Source organism: Lissotriton vulgaris, chromosome 3_1 (genome assembly GCF_964263255.1).
Source record: "Lissotriton vulgaris chromosome 3_1, aLisVul1.2, whole genome shotgun sequence".
Lineage (NCBI taxonomy): Eukaryota > Metazoa > Chordata > Amphibia > Caudata > Salamandridae > Lissotriton > Lissotriton vulgaris.
Genome location: NC_141689.1, coordinates 801,308,415 through 801,325,001, shown reverse-complemented (window position 1 = coordinate 801,325,001; position 16,587 = coordinate 801,308,415). Strand labels below are relative to the sequence as shown.

Genomic DNA, 16,587 nt, shown 5'->3' with positions numbered 1-16,587 from the left:
GGGTGGTGGCTGCATTGCTGTAGAGTGTCTCCAAAGGGGGTCTTCTTGGTCGGGAGCCTTCACTTCAGCTCTACCCAGGTTTTCTCTGGTTTCATTGTTGTTTGTCTCCTCATCAATGCTTGCTTTCCTAGATTTAATTTTTCCTATTTCTCCAATCTCCTCATCTTTGGTTGGCTTAGCATCTCTGGTCTCTTTTGCTCCTGCTCCTCCTCTCTCCTCCTCGTCTCAGCTCAGCATCTCTCTTCTCCTCCTCTGCTTTGGCTCACCATCGCCTGCCTCTCCGTGCATCCTCTTGCTAAAAAAATTCAAATTTACTAACAATAACAGATGCCCTTCTGCTATTATGATTTCAGTTGCTTCCAGCATGCAACTACCAATGTTCTAATTTTAATTATTAAAAATCTTAAAACAGTGGTCTCTGCCAAATCTATGACAGGAACATAGAAGTTGGAGAGAGGCAACAGCCATTTCAATTGATGCCAATGAGAGCTGAGGCAGGTATATTACTCCTCAGACATTTCTGGGAATTAAAAACTATTATACAGTATTTATGGTAGATGCAGGTTACAAATGTTCTTCCTTCAGACATGAAACTGATAGAGCATTCTGCCCACACTCAAAAATATGAGAGCTGGAGAAAGGTGAACATTTCTTTCTATTCCACTTTTGAAGAAAACACAGTTGTGTGGATGTATTCCCACCTTGGCTTGTTTTGGGCCTCACTTTCATTACTACAAGATGTTCAGCCATTTAAACCAAAGCACCTGAGGCCTGAGGCAGGCATTTATCGAGGTCACCAAAAGGCAAACTATTTAGGGTCTTTACATTGGGTAGAAAGAATTTCCAGCAGGATGGATATAGTAATACCTCCAAGAGAGTGGAAATTGGAGTTCCGCATCATTTTACATGAACAATGCTGCAGTGCCTGGTCTCCATCAGGTAAAATCTTTACTTTGTTTAACTATTGATGCTCAGAAGAACCTTTGTGTCTATAAGCACCTGCAGCCTTCCTGGTCACTAGAGCAACATGTTCTAATCATTATCCACAGGCAATGATTGTGAAATAAGTTTATTTGCCAATAATATTCTGGTCAGAATTAATGCATTCTTCCCAACCATTTTTTAAAAAGATGTTATCCGAACCTGATCAGAAAGGATCTAGGAAATATCAACGAAGAAGATATAATGACTGTTTTGATGGATTTAGGAAAATTATTTTATTGACTGGTTAAACAAAACATCTACGTTTGAAAGATATAGAGAGCAGTAGTGTGGATTAAAGGAGATTCCATGGAATCTAAGGGAAATGTATTGGTATTTGCTCCAAAAGTTATGTTTTATTTTCAAAATTAGGATAAAATTAACTTGGGTATGATAAGTAAGAATGAAGTGTGATTTCACCATTCTGTCTGCCTATGAAGAAAGAGGAGACTTCATCTGAGTTCCTAAATATGCAACCATAGTTTGAGGTGTAAGGTGGCCGTGAAGAAGATTTAAAGTGAAGACAAATAATGTTTACGAGTTGTGATGGGTATGTGGTTGAACAAACTAGTGAAATGACTTCACTCGCTTGAGAAAAGTGGAGAAGCTACAGTGACAAAAGAAAATATGTGATATTATAAGCATAGAAGAGTCCACTAAAATTTCAAGTAACAATCCACACTAAAGTAATCATTGGTATCATACAAAGCATTTCCTGTTTTATGTTACCTCTCAACACATCCTGAGTGGTATTCCAAACTACTCATATTGTTATTGAAATATTTGAGAGAGCTTTGCAGGGGATCTGGAGGAAAAAACTGTTAACTTATTTATTCATATACTTATTTAGGGCCCTATTAGGATGGCAGACGGACCTGCGTCCGTCCGCCACCCCACAGGAGGAGGGACCGTCCGCAGGGGCAGCGGCGGTTCCTCCGTGCAAATTAGGATGTGACCGCCACCCTGGCGGTCACATCCTGTATGTTTAACATTGCGGCGGGTGCTGCTTGAAGCAGCACCCACCGCAATGTTAAAAATGCATGCTTCCCATTTGCATGCACAAAGCGGCAGGCACCGCGCTGTGCCTGCTGCTTTGTGCATGCAAATGCAGGGGGGTACCATAGGTACCCCCCATGTGCACCCCCCACCCCCCACCCCCGTCACCCTGGGGGCCCGCAATCACCGTATGCCTTTCCACGGCGGAGAAGCCGCCGCGGAAAGGCATCTGTTCACCCCCATCCTAATATGGCTGGCAGTGTCTGTATTAGAGCTTTTCCGCCACGGTCGTAAGGCGACTGCGGCGGAAAAGCAGCAGACGGTCTTCCTGACCCCCCAGCCATCCTAATCTGGCGGGGGGGGTCTTTAAAGGCTCCGCAGCGGTTTTTCCGCATCCTCCGGGCCGGCGGACACTTCCAGTTTGCATAAAAGCGGCAAACATTTAGGCAAGGCTTTTGTCAGATGGTTATTATAAAAATCCATTTACAGAGATGCAGAGTCCCACCACCATCAAAGGTAGAAGGATAGCACACTTTTCTGACAGCTCATATCCTACAAAGAAGGGGAAAAGAGTTCCGATTTAAAGTTCATTAAGGGCAAGTCCATCGGCATAGAGCAAGGAAAATAAAAGAAAATTTTATTTAAATGGTTCAGCAGGGGAGGTTCCAGTTCATCACCTACCAACTCCAGCCTCAGCAAAACAGTCCAAAAGTAAAAGGATAGTTCTCCAAAATCAATCAGCATATCATCCTCACACAAGGTGAAGAGAAAAGAATGGCATTGCCCCTCCTTTGGAGTTTCTTCTTCTTCCAATAGTGGTGTGATTTAGCATCACACCACTATTGGAAGACTGTCATATGCTCAAATTCACATAATGTCACTTAGGACACATGCAACAGTAAAATGCTTTCCCATGCTAGTCATGAGAAATAAAATGATTTGAGAGTACACATAGGCGTAACATAGGTGACAAAAGAAATACAAAGTGGCAGCTGAAATCCTGTTCCCACAGGAATATTTCACTGTGAACATTGAAGAAACATTTAGGAATGTTGAAAATCATTCCTATACATACCAAATAAAGTAATGTTTCATTAGTTGTAAATGGGCCTTTGTATTAGGTCTGGGGAAATGTCAGCATTAGAGAAAAAACATATTCGAAAGAGCCTTTAAGTTGGTATTACACATTTTAAATGAAATAAACTCTAAACCAGTATCAAATATAATGTAATTAAATCATTTCAAATAGGGAATATGTGGAGTTTTCACCCAACAATATTACATGAAAATAGCTAATACCCTACTACCACACTTTTTCTCAACATTGATATGTTTAGAGTTTTCTAAATGCACATTACAAAATTCGTTTTTCACTTTTCATAAAACTATAGACTCTTATGCAAAATTTCCAGATCGTACCTGGGAGCATATTTACAAGCTCCTATTGCCACAGGAACGTGACTTTTAACTACGTTCCTGTGGCAACAGGAGCTTCACCTTATTTACAAGGCGGCGTTAAGTCACTTAACGTGGCTTAATGCCGCTGCGTTAAGAAGGCATCCTTTCACGCTACACTTAGCATGAAAGGGGTGGGCATTGGGTATTGTGGTGGGAGTTAGTTTTTGGCACTTTCGTCAGATTTACATATCCTTGTAAATCTGGGGCAACATCAAAAAGCAGTGGGGGTTTCAGTGGAAAGTCCACAGAAACAACCATTGCACGCCCCTTTGATCCAGAATACTGCATGAAAGGGTTTGATATGTACAATGCAGCATTAAGCCATGCTAAGTGGCTTAGAGCTGCATTGTAAATATTGAGCAGGGCATTGGGCCAACGGAGCATCATAAAAAGTGATGGTCTGGTGGTGCAATGCTCTTGTAAATATGCCCTCTGGTTTCGGGATTAAGGTTTTGTGTTTTTTGTATTTTCTCAGTGCTTAATTTGTAAAAGAATATGTAGGGTACCCAAGGTTCTTCTCAGAAGCAGCCGCTGGGGTTCCTAAATGTCTGGGTTACTGACCAGCAAAGATTTTGAGTCTTGATTCCACTTCATGCCTCTTTCATCCTCCACCATACACTTTCTGTACCTTAACCACAGGCATGCATGATCTTTTTATGCCTGCTTTCTCCCTTTGTCACTATGTTCCTGCTTTCTTGTTCCCTATTCTTTCCCAATGTTCCGCCTTTCCCTATCTAGTTCTGAGTAAAAGCCTTCTGATGGTAAATAGGTCGTAATCTCTAATAATGAGTACTGGTTGGCCAAACCTGCAACCACCGGCACAAATAGGCACTGCTATGCAAATCATTTTGGTTTAATTTTTCTTCTGATAAGATTTTAATCATCATTGAAGAAAGAAGCAATGATTTTGTTTTTACATTTTCGAATAGCGTTGTTGATGATTCTTAGCTTGGTTAATCGCTCTTCTTATGTTCAATGATTTTTTTTTTACAGAGTTTTATATAGTGCAAACTTTACTCGAATCGTGTACCAGAGCCCTTTGCGGAGCACCAGTTGCATTACATGATGACACATTCATTTTTTTTAGGCATGGGGACATTAAGTGATTTGCCCAAAGTCACAGGATGTTCAGCGTCATTGTCGAGACTCGAACCCAGTTCCCCATATTTAAGGTTGACCGCCATACCTGTTAGGCTAACTCCTCTCCCCAATTTTATGTGTTTTTGTATCCACAGCTTTCTTTGCTTTGCTCAGTGGTGTTCGGTGCTAGCTCATCTAGGATCCTTGATCTTGTTTCAATATACTTGTTTATGAATTCATTCACTGCTAGCATTTGGGGCAGTACCTTGTGGTGTGTACTCAATTCCTGATGTGCTTCGTCCTTTGATGAGGTTTATTGAGTTTCTGATCCAGTGCTTTGTTCTTCTGGGTTGGCTTGATTTGATTGTTTTTGTTAAATTTGTAAATTAGTGAATCATCCGACCAGTACACCTTTTCATCTTCATCAAAGAGACGGCCGAGTCTAGGGCGTTTTTTGTGTGCAGGTGATGTGCAGAATTGTGTGATATTATCTTTGTTTAAATGCATAGGTTAACAATTATATTGCCTTTTTGAATGTCTCAGTGTAGGCTAAAAACTTTAAGCTAGATATTGTTCTCTGCAATTATCTCACATTCAGAGTAAAGCACTATTAGCTGCTTCATAAAGGTTAAGTTGTTCCTTAGGGTTATCTATGAGATAAAGCTTTAGTAGGTTAGGATCAATTGACTATATATCTATTGGCATGGGCGTCCGCAGGAGGGGGCAACGGGGGGGCGCATACCCCCCCTGGATCGTCGGTCCGTCCTGTGCGGGCCGTACTGGTGGTGCTGCTGTCAGCGCTACTAATTGAACCAGAAAGCTCGCAACGCGCTGTGTGTGCAGCTTGCGGGCAGGTTCTACACTCTCAGGGTTGCGCAGAGGTGAGGTTACAAACAATGTAACTAATTCACCCTCGCCAGCGCGGTTGCGCTGTTGCGCAGATCATTTCTCCTGAGATCTGACATCGCGCATAACTGGTTTCTTGAGCCGAAATAGTTAAGAATGACGTCACCCAGGACGTGTATGCCACCAGAGGGATAGTGTCTGAACAGACCCTGCAGTGAGCCCAGGAGCACTGAGGCCATTATCAAAATGTTGCACCGGCATTGTCCTCGACTCTAGGCCAGGAATGCGGCCGGCGCCTCTGCAGGGAAAGTAATCGGGGCAGGCTGGCCCATCAGTCCGGGTCTTTGCAGCTACCAGCGCAGGAGCAGGCTCGGTGGAAGCAGCTGCTGTAAAAAGTAAGTGTCCGGTTACTTACCAAACATAGTGGCTTATACTACTGCTCAACTGTTTCAGTCACCGAAATGCAGAAATACTTAATTTTTGGGCAGCTCAGCATTAAGCTCGAGTGAGGCTGAGCTGCAGACAGACAGCCCGATCATGACTGACACTCCTAGGATTTTTTTCTCTTCTTTGCAGTCTCCCTTCTCTGGACCCCCTCCACCCACGCAGTCCTTTTCTCCTGCCTCGCATGGTTCTTGGGGTGGCCAGTGGCCTTGTACAGGCATCAGCGAGGCCACGAGCTCCACGCTGTGTTCCCCACAGCCGTGGACCGAGTTGGCCACTATAGAAAGGCCAGAGAACTGGAGGCCTTTCAAAACCTGGAGATTATCCCAGGGCACAGGGGACCCAGAACTCGGATGCGTGTCACATCGTTCCTAAAAGATCAGCAGACAAAAGACTGTGACATGGTAACCCAATCTCTGTAAGGGAAGGAGTCCTTAACCCTTAACGCAGAGCACCTGGGAAGGCCAAGCCTCCCAGAGAGGGAGGACAAATCATCCACATGGGAGGGACTCTCTGAACTAGGGAGACATGGAATGTTAACTCTTGAAAATTAGGTAAAGATAGAGGCAGTGCCTAATTTAAAAAATAATATTAAGCACAGGGGTCCAAAGTTTTCTTATGGAACCAATGTCACACATAGCATAGAAATCTGAAACATTGGCAGCTATGAATGCTGGCAGTGGCACTCCAGCAGCCCAGTGACACACTGGGCTGCAGGAGTGTCCGATGTTACCAAAAATAATGGCGGCCGGCCTGCGAGGTGCGGGCCGTACTCGTGATGGCTGGACCTGGTGGCGTGCCGGGGTGCCATGTGGGTGGCAGCCGCGGCTGGCCTGGCGCCATTCTTTTTAGTAACACACTAACGCTGGCAGTGCACTTCAGCAGCCCAGTGAGAAACACTGGGCTGCAGGAGTGTGCGCAAGCGTGTTCGATGTTACCCAAAATAATGGCGCCCGCCCGACCACGGCCCAGCCATAACGAGTCACACCATGCGTTGAGGGTCGCAAGCGGCTATGCCATGGGGTCACTCAATGCGAGCGTTATGTCATTGGTACCTGAGCCCTATGCTACTACCAATGAAATTTAGCATATTTCTCAGCTACCAACAACCATGGACTGCACCCGGCCGCAGGTTTAACAGCCACCAGGAGGTTCAGCATGGGCATTTCTAGGCAGTCCAGTCCATGAGATGGATAACTACACACCAGACAATTTCCTATAATTTGTTTGACTTCATCCCCTGTAGTAATGTGAGCTTGGGCTGCGGCCCTGCATCTTAACTTCAACAGCTACGTCTCCCCCAAAGGTTCCAGTACAAATGTGATGAACTGTTGTTTTTAATTATTTGCTCTTTTGCTGTTTTATTAACTTGTATACTATTATGTATAGAAATGACATGGAATATACAGGTGGTAGGGAATGGTGTTGGTACACTGCACGGGATATGTGTCCTGTTAGTCTTATTTAAAGACAGTGACTGTGTGGTCTTTGAATAATAAAATATTTTGCATGTTTGCCTGGGAGGAGGCCCTGAATTTCGCAGTCATGCCACTGCGCAGTTACAGTAGGCTCTCCCTTCACCACCCGGTGCTGTCCGGAGGAAGGGTGGGGTGCAACCCTAGGGGAACACACACTGGCAGTGATACATAAAATGTGGGTGACAACATTGGAGCTAGATGTCCATGGAAAAGGGGTGCACTTTCTATTCACGCACGTCATATAGCGCCAGACACCTGGGCGCTGGTGGGGCTTCTGCTTCATGTGCATGGAGCTCTGCGGGCCCCAGCCATCAGACGAGCACCCTCAGAAGGGCACCCTCCACTCCTGCTCAGCCCCTCTAGACAGGTTCCTTGGCTTCTGCCGCTTCAAATCCATAAGTTAAACACCTCCTTAAAAGGAGTTCACATGTGATCCCCGCTCCCCCGACCTATGCAGCCCGGACCCCCAGGGTCACTGAGAGGACCCTGCAGTCCCGGCCCTCGGACTCCACCCCCCCCCATCCCTGCGGTGACCCACCTCGCACCCACCTGCAGCGCCGTTCTGTTGAAGTGGTTCCTGGCGTCGGCACTGGCCCCATCCTGCAGGAGGCCGCGGACCCCATGGCTCCTCCAGTGTTTCTTGTGCCCCACCTGGCATACATCTTGTTGGAGGAAGGTGAAGTAAAAATGTTGCCCCCCCCCTGGATACATTTCTGCGGACGCCCATGTCTATTGGTACATATTCAAACATTGAGAATCGGTCTACGAATAGGTTTCCTTATTTTGACTGATATATCTAGGTGTATCATAGCATGTCCCTGGAGGACCAGAAGCTCTAAGGTTGGTGGAGATGTTTCATTTAGCCAGATGTCTGGTAGAAAAATTTAATGTAGTTTGTATATTGTAATATGTCAGAAATCTCTATGGCATGTTTCACAGCAGACCTGCAATTATGCACGATACATTTTAGGAAGTATTTTAGCATGATTCTTTGTAACAAATCATATGTTTTTATTTCTTTTTTTTTTTTTAAATGTTTTTATTGAAGTTTTTCCTCTTTCCCCCCCCCCCCCTGAAATATGGACAGGGCACAATAACAGTCAATGCATCGCAAAATCATATATACATTTGGGAATTATACAAATCATAGATAACAAATGTAATATTAAATCATACATAGTTTTCCCTAAGCAAATCATATATACCAGGAATACATAACTTCTGTACACTACATTCTCGATTTCCTCCCCCCCCACCAGTTAGACCATAATCAATAATCGGGACCTTGTTTCCAACGAACAAGAGGCTTCCATATTTGCAGACCCAACTTCTTACCGTTTCTCCCCCTCCTCGCATAAATGGCTGATTCTATCTTTTGGGTAGATAGTAACTTCCCCAACCATTGATGATATGTAGGAGGGTTAGGATCCAACCATGCCGAAGCGATTAATAGTCTGAGAGTCGCCATTGCTACAAATATAAACTTTTCGTTATCCACGTGCATCTCAAGGCTGACTCCTAATAACATTAGATCTGATTTTAATTCTATTGTATTAGCTAATACATTCTGTAAAAATTGCTCAATATCCTGTTTTATACTATTTAAATGTGGGCAAAGTGAGAAAATATGTATTAGGTCCGCCCCCGGACTACCACATCTGAAGCAAGTGGTTCCCGAAATACCCCCCCATTGAGCAATTTTCCCAGGTGTATAATACAGATGAAATAGGGTCTTATAATGTTGAGCCTGTAGTGATGATGAGCACAACAATTTTCTTCCCATCTCTAAAGAATCTGAGAAAATATCACTATGTATATCCAAATCTGCAGACCACCTATTAATCCATTTCTCCATATCATCTTTCTTTAGTATAGTCATATCCGAATAGAATCTCTTTATGGTGCAATCTGAGCCTATTTCTGTAATATCCAGCATTGCATTTCTATCAAAGCCCAGAGGCCCTCCTTTCCTATTTATCAAACAGCTCCTTATTTGAAGGTATTTAAAAAAATGTTTTGTATCTAAAGTATATCGAGCCTGTAGCTCAACAAATTGTAAAATACCTTGGGGTCCGTAAATATCTCCAATCTTTCTTATCCCCCGCCTCTCCCAGTCTTGGAATACAGCTCCCGAAAAGACCATACTAGGAAGTGAAGGGTTATCTTTAAACCTAGTGTAAAAATTATATTTCCCGATTCCTATCCTTTTTGATATTCCCTTCCAAACATTATGCGCTGCCATTAGGGTCTTAAACCGCGTTCTTTTATAATAACTCTCCTCAGTGAATCTCAAAAATATATTTTCCGCATTTTTACCAAGAACTAAACCATAAATTGAAAGTGAACCTACATTGTCCCAGTCGTCTATATCCGCCCCCCCCACCAATCCCAACATGTTTTGGAATGCAGCGGCCCAATAATACCCTTTTAAATCTGGTAAAGACCAGCCCCCACGCTCCCGCGGTAAAGACATATATCTCAGTGCCCTACGTGTTTTTCCTTTAGCCCAAACAAAGCGATTGATCATTTGTTCACATATTTTGAACCACTTGTTTTCAAATAGCAGTGGGATAGCCCTAAATATATACAAAAATGTTGGCAAAATCATCATTTTGATGAGATTGACCCGGCCAACTAATGATAAGTGTAGATTTTCATATCGGGCCAGGTCCTTCTTTGTTTTACTTATTATTGGAGCAATGTTATTTTCTACTAAATTATTTAAATCAGCTGATATTTTAATTCCAAGATAAGTCCCCGCCTGAACAACACGATTATCATCACACATAGTCACTGAGTTTTTGATAATCTGGGTCTTGGAGGCATTTAGAGCGTACCCGGATATCTTTCCAAAACTACGGGCCTCTTCTTCTATATAGACAGTTGCCTCTGTGGGGTTTGGTGTTATCACCGCCACGTCATCAGCATAAGCCAATATCTTGCACGGGCCTAACAATGTTGGCAGTGGGGTTATCTCTGGACAAAGCTCTAATTTACGGATCAATGGGTCCATATACATAGCGAATAATAATGGGGAACAATGGCGCCCCTGCCGGGTGCCCCTTTTAATTAAGAATTGTCCTGTAGTGTCTCCATTAACTCTTAGAGCCGCAGCTGGTTCTTTATATAAAGTTTGTAATGCTTTTATAAACCCACCCCTTAGCCCGGCTCTAGCCAAAGTGTACCACAAATAGTCCCACGAGACCCGATCAAACGCTTTTTCAGCGTCAAGCAGCATTACTGCCATCGGGTCTCCTGTGACTTCAGTGGAGTCTAATAGTGTTATTACTTTCCTGGTATGGTGGGTCGTTCCTCTACCAGGAATGAAGCCATGTTGGGTATAACAAACTAAAGAGCTTATCACTTCTGCAAATCTCATTGCCAACATTTTTGAATATATTTTAGTGTCATTATTCATTAATGTAATAGGGCGGTAGGAGCCAGGCTCATCATCCGGCTTACCTTTTTTGAGAATCAGGACAATATCTGCACCCCCCCACGACTTTGGTATGGACTGTCCAAGTTGTGCAGATTGAATCACTCTAGTTAACTCTTGAGAGAGCACTCCCCAGAAAGTTTTATAAAATTCTAGAGGTATCTGATCAGGACCAGCTGCCTTACCCGAAGGGAGTTTACCCATGGCTTCCTTAACCTCATCCATGTCTAGCTGAGTTTCTAATCTATCTGCTTCTTCATCCGAGACCCTCTCAGTTGGTATATTCTCTAAGTAATCGCTAATCTCTTCACTACTACAAGGGTGTTGATAATCATAGAGGGTCTGGTAAAATTTCCTAAATACTTCCCTTATCTCTTCAGGGCCAGTTTGTATATTACCGTTTTCGTCTCTAATTTGCTTAACCGTCCCTGCATGTTTTTATTTCTACTTGATTTTAGTTAAAGATGAGGTTATAGTTTCATCTGATAGTTATCTATGAAAGACCTTTCAGTCAACTTGTTCCAACTAAGGTAATATTCCTTTAACCTGATGACAGGGATCACCTACTCCTTCTTTCCAATACATTTCTGTTTTTCAATTTGTAAATCAGCTTACTTCTTCCCTTCTTTGGTATGTATTTGGCTCTTAGGAAAGGGGGGTTGTTTTTTGTTCTTTGTCAATAAGCCTTTTTGTGTAAGACTACGTCGTGTAAAAAGGGCCTTTCTTAGTCTATTATACGTTTTTGTGAAAAGCTTAAAAGTATGATTCATTGTGGCTTGCCTTGTTCAGACCTTGTCACAGTCCGCCCATTTCTCTATTGTAGATGTGGATGAATGTGATGGGAACCATAGGTGCCAACACGGATGTCAGAATATGCTCGGCGGATACAGGTGCAGCTGTCCACAGGGATACATTCAGCATTATCAATGGAACCAGTGTGTTGGTAAGAATGTTTTTCCATGTGTTATTAATTCTTAGTGTATGGTTAGGGTATTACTGAATGTAAACATGAAAAACAGCCCACCTAGCACAGAATATGATATTTCTACTCAAAGTGCATTTATAGCAGAGAATACCTAGAAGTAAGTACCTAGGACACAAACCTGTGAGGTGATATGGCATCTTTCATTTTCATTGGGGGTGATGTTGGAAACAAACCCATCTACAGGAAATAATTTTAAGTACTAAAAGCATGTGTATCCATTCATTGTAGATCCAGAACAGTGATATAAGTCCTCATGTGTCCCATTACAAAAACTTATAGCTCAGCTGCAACCCATTTTCTGCTGTGAAACGTAAACCAAGGCCTTTCCAAATTGTTGCTAGTCACGCATAGTGGGAGAATAGAAAGGTTCTTTTTGTTTACTGCACATTTTCATAGAAGATATAGTATACATTATTGCAGACCCCAGTTGGTGGAGGTGGTATGCTGAACTGGGAGGCACTGTACATAATTGTTGGAAATGTCTAAGACTGTCAATATTTGGAAGGAGGTGCTTGTCAGAACACACTAACCTGAATTTTGGATCCAGTGGGAGTGATGAATGTTTCTTCACTTCTCCATATCGACTAACAGTCATACACAATAGAAAGAAAGTGTTCAGCATTTAGACCCATGGACAGGGGGAGAGGGATAAGAGAGATTACAGAGACACTGAATGCCACCATTCTTACAAATCACTCCACTTGGCACGGATGTCTGCTGTGTTGCAGTGCATATTTAAAAACAAGATTAAAAACTTTAGTGCCGTGTTTCTCTATTGGTTCATCGAACTCATGCTATAGCAATATGCTTCCAGAATATCTCTATGTTACAACCTCACTGTGTTTTAGTGGAATCTGAGATTTCCGGACCTGAAATATAAATATAATGTTTGTAATTTATATTATTCAGGTTTTGGCATAATCTCACTCCCCTCTCTGACAACTGTATCTACCATCTGTTTTTGTGAGTGCACGCTCTCTGATCATGATATACACTTAAAGTGTTTCCTAAACTGAAAATATAAATAAACATTCATCAGTATTATATAGTTATACAGATAACAAATACATTACTTTCCTAATAGTATACCACTAACTAAAATACAATACATTCATCGTAAAAATAGCTACAGTTTTTAAGGAGATAATAAGGAGGCTTCCCACTTCTCGTGAAGCTTAGAATCCAAATGTGCATAAGAAGATAAGAGTTTATACTCCTTCAAGACCATCTCTGAAACAGTACTTTTAAATATTGATGTTAACTTCCATAAGTCAATTTAAGTCCTTAGAAGGTTTTTTTTGGTATTCATCTTCAAATTCAAACATGCTTCAAAAACAAAAACAATGTCCTCTAGCTGTGTGAACAATGTCCTGGCTGCAACAAAAAAATGCCTCAATTGTCTAGCTTAAACACTCTGAACCAAGAGGATACTTGGATCTCCAAGGGGAGGGGGATTTTCTAATTTAAATAGTTGTACTCTGCTGCACCATGTAGTCCAGTAGCCCCTGTTGCATGTTCTCACTAGCAAATGTGCATCAGGCCGAGACATTCCAGAGACGTGCAGAAAGAAGGCTAGACAGAAGGTGGTCAACAACTTCAAACTGTTTCCTACCCACTGGTGGGGGTCTTTGAAAGAAGCTTTAGCTTTACCTCTCAGGAGTGGTGAAGTCATACATTGCACCACCCATACTACTGCCTCTGGGACACTCTTCCCCTCTGTCCCCTGGTACATAGTGGGTTCCGACGGTCCGTGCCACAAATTACTGCCAGGATGCACTGGAAAGCGCAGCGGCTATCCAATGAAGTTGGAGTGCCACCCTTAAAATAGGTGCAGAGTGCTGCCATACTCCCTGTTCCCCTTTGTGAAAACACTTATGGCCCTGTTCAAAGAGCTCTGCCCCATTGGCATCCAGACAGAGCATGTGGTAAGACACTGCTTTTCAGGTACACAAAGCTACGATGCTTACAGGCACACACTACGGGCCTCATTTATGGGGGTTTGCCCTACATCAAAGTGAAAGGTCAGGAAAGCACCATATTTATCTAATATGATGGTTTCCTGCCCTGTCCCCCTGCTCTGGGGCTGTTTAGGCAGCATAGCGCCAACACAGGCACCCTTGCACCATGGTGCAAGGGAGCCTGTGTTGTCTGCAGGATTGGTTTTGTGAAGGAAAGAGCACCTTCCTTCCCGAAAATAATCCTGGGAGGCTTTTTTCTCATTCAACGTGTGCTGCAGCTGGAAAGAGAAAAGAACGAGGAGGAATAAAGTTATTGCTCCTCGTTGCACCTCCCCTGGGAGGTGCAACGAGGAGATTTGGATTTGGTACATCCCCAGGCTTACATGGTTTTGTACATCTGGGAAAGTATCAAAAACCATGGGTGGTGTGTGGGCGATTTGCACTGCCTTCCCTTACTCCATATCTATCAAGTGGCTTTGCATGACATCATAAATATGATTTTGCAGTTTGCACAGCCGGAGTGTCATAAAAAGTGACGCTACAGTGGCTCAAGGAGCTCATAAATATGCCCCTAATATTGTTGTGTGTTCAGTCGCCCATTCGATTTGCTGGCAGCACAGCCTTGTTCCCAATTGCAGCACTAAATTGGCGCCCAATTCTTTAGGCGTGGCTATGTATCACGACAAAGTATTAGCACAGCGTTTTACTTCAGTGGTTGAAAAGGCCTGGCAATGATCTCGAGTAAATTTAAACCAATCTGTTCGATACTTAGATTATATAACAACCCAATTACTTCCTAATGCAGCACCATACAACCTCCCCACACTGATATATGATTTTGCAAAAACCTCATTTTGTCTTCATGGTGGACGCTTATTGCAATAATGAGACTTTATAACATATTGGAAAGAGCAGAACAAAGCGCCAGAAACCTTAAACCTCGCTGAATAAATTCTCCTTGTAAACAGAAACTTTTGCTGTCAGGAATCAGTGAACACCAGACTGACTGAACTCTGCTCCAGCATCTATGTGACAGGTTACTCCTGGACCGATCCACATTTTTCTTTAATTCATAACTTTTGTTAAACCTCTCCGTGGGCAGTCTAACACAGGCCATGTCATCAGAGTATTACAGTTCAATTGTCCGAGAGTCAAAGCTGCTGAGACAGAAATAATATGCATGCAATTAAAAGATGTGTTTTTTCCTCCGAGGTCGTCCATGTTGCATTGCCTCCGATTCACTTCCCCAATTAGAGCAAACAAGTCACGTACTCTTGTCAAGTCTGATTAACTTTGGAACAATAGCGTCTTGCTGCAAATGTACTTCTTTGGGACGTGCACCAAATCCCCGAAAAGTTGCTGTTCTATTCCAAGAGCGTGTGTTCCAAACATAATTTCTTTTAGAAACTTTTTATTTGAATTTTTCACAACAGTTGGGGAATTGTGTGCAGTTCATCCACCAGGTATTGTTGCCGGTGCAGCGTGTTTGCAGTGTAAATGCCGTGGATGGAGCAGGCAGGGGACTCTCCCCCACTAGCACTCTCTGTGACCTCCTCAGTCTCCCAGGACGCAAGCTTAGCAACGTCCACGCCCCCCCTTTGTTGGCAAACTCTACAAATTGAGTCAGTCCAGACTGCTGCAAGATTCAAATTGTAAACTACTTGCTTTTCCTGGAAGAGGGTGGTCTAGCAGAGGGGATTTTGCAGACACATGTGATAAAAAGAAAAGCAACAGAATTCTAAACAACCATTTTACTAATGATGCCTTTACTGTTATCATTTTGTTTTAAACATAGGTCCTCTCTTCAGTCCTTGCCGCTTGTGGTGATTTATATTCCAGAGAAGATTTTAATCTGTAAATGTTGGATGTCTGCACTGGAAAAGCATGTGCCTGTTTGGCTTGATTCACAACCACGTCCGAGCCGTACAATCACTTGCAATAATAGTCTGTTCTTGGTGGCAATGCATTTTAAAATGTATATTGTAAAATTAATGGGACATATTTGATCGAATTCCAATTCATGTTTTGGTGTAGTTTGAAAAGGTGCAGGGCATGCTTTAGCAAGATGTGATGTCCTTCTTCTCTTTTAGATGAGAATGAATGCACCAACCCCAATGCCTGTGGTTCGGCCTCGTGCTACAACACCCTTGGGAGCTACAAATGCGCATGCCCATCCGGCTTCGCTTACGACCAGTTTTCAACTGGATGTCATGACGTGAACGAGTGCTCTTCCTCCAAGAATCCTTGCAACTATGGCTGCTCCAACACAGAAGGAGGCTACCTCTGTGGCTGCCCACCTGGCTACTTCAGAGCTGGACATGGGTGAGTGTCAAACACATGTACACAACCTCTCCTACTTTCTCTAAAAGGAACACGCATATGTCTACAAATGGCAGGATAATAGATGATATCCGAAGCTGATGTATATCATTGCAGTTTATACAGTTGGATTTATACAGTTTCACAAGTATCCTAAGATCTGTGAAACCTCATAGAAACTGGTGCTGTATCATGCTTTCTGATTTGCTAAATGTTTAATGATAAAGATAATATGCCAACATTCCACACACTGGGAGTGTGGCAGCAGCAAAGCTCTGATTTTAAGCACTTGGGTGCTGGCTACAGCCTAGCACACCCTGAATGAATGGAGATATCAGAATGTAGTAGAGATATAAATATATACCGTCAGTGGTCTTGTTTTTTGGCATTGCACAACAAATGACTCCCCAAGTGATATTCAAAAGCCAAACCTAATTATGGTAAATTTGAATAAGAAAGGTTTAGAGGTTAAGGCCTCTCCGTCTCGATAATGCAAGTGAATTATATATATCAAATGCTTAACATTACCTGTCTTGGCTCTCCATCAAGAGAGGTAATCCATTCCTGTCTCAGAACCAATTTTATAGGACAACACCAGTTTGTTCC

The 16,587-nt window shown here is 42.9% G+C and overlaps 1 protein-coding gene across 1 annotated transcript in view; it reads left to right on the top strand.

Annotated features, from left to right (window-relative positions):
- FBN2 (fibrillin 2) overlaps positions 1 to 16,587 on the top strand; it is a 1,183,434-nt gene that overhangs the window by 1,147,813 nt on the left and 19,034 nt on the right. Inside the window, exons 62-63 of the mRNA XM_086961117.1 lie at positions 11,543 to 11,662; positions 15,753 to 15,984. Of these exons, the coding sequence (XP_086817243.1) occupies positions 11,543 to 11,662; positions 15,753 to 15,984 (352 nt within the window). The remainder of the gene's footprint in view (positions 1 to 11,542; positions 11,663 to 15,752; positions 15,985 to 16,587) is intronic.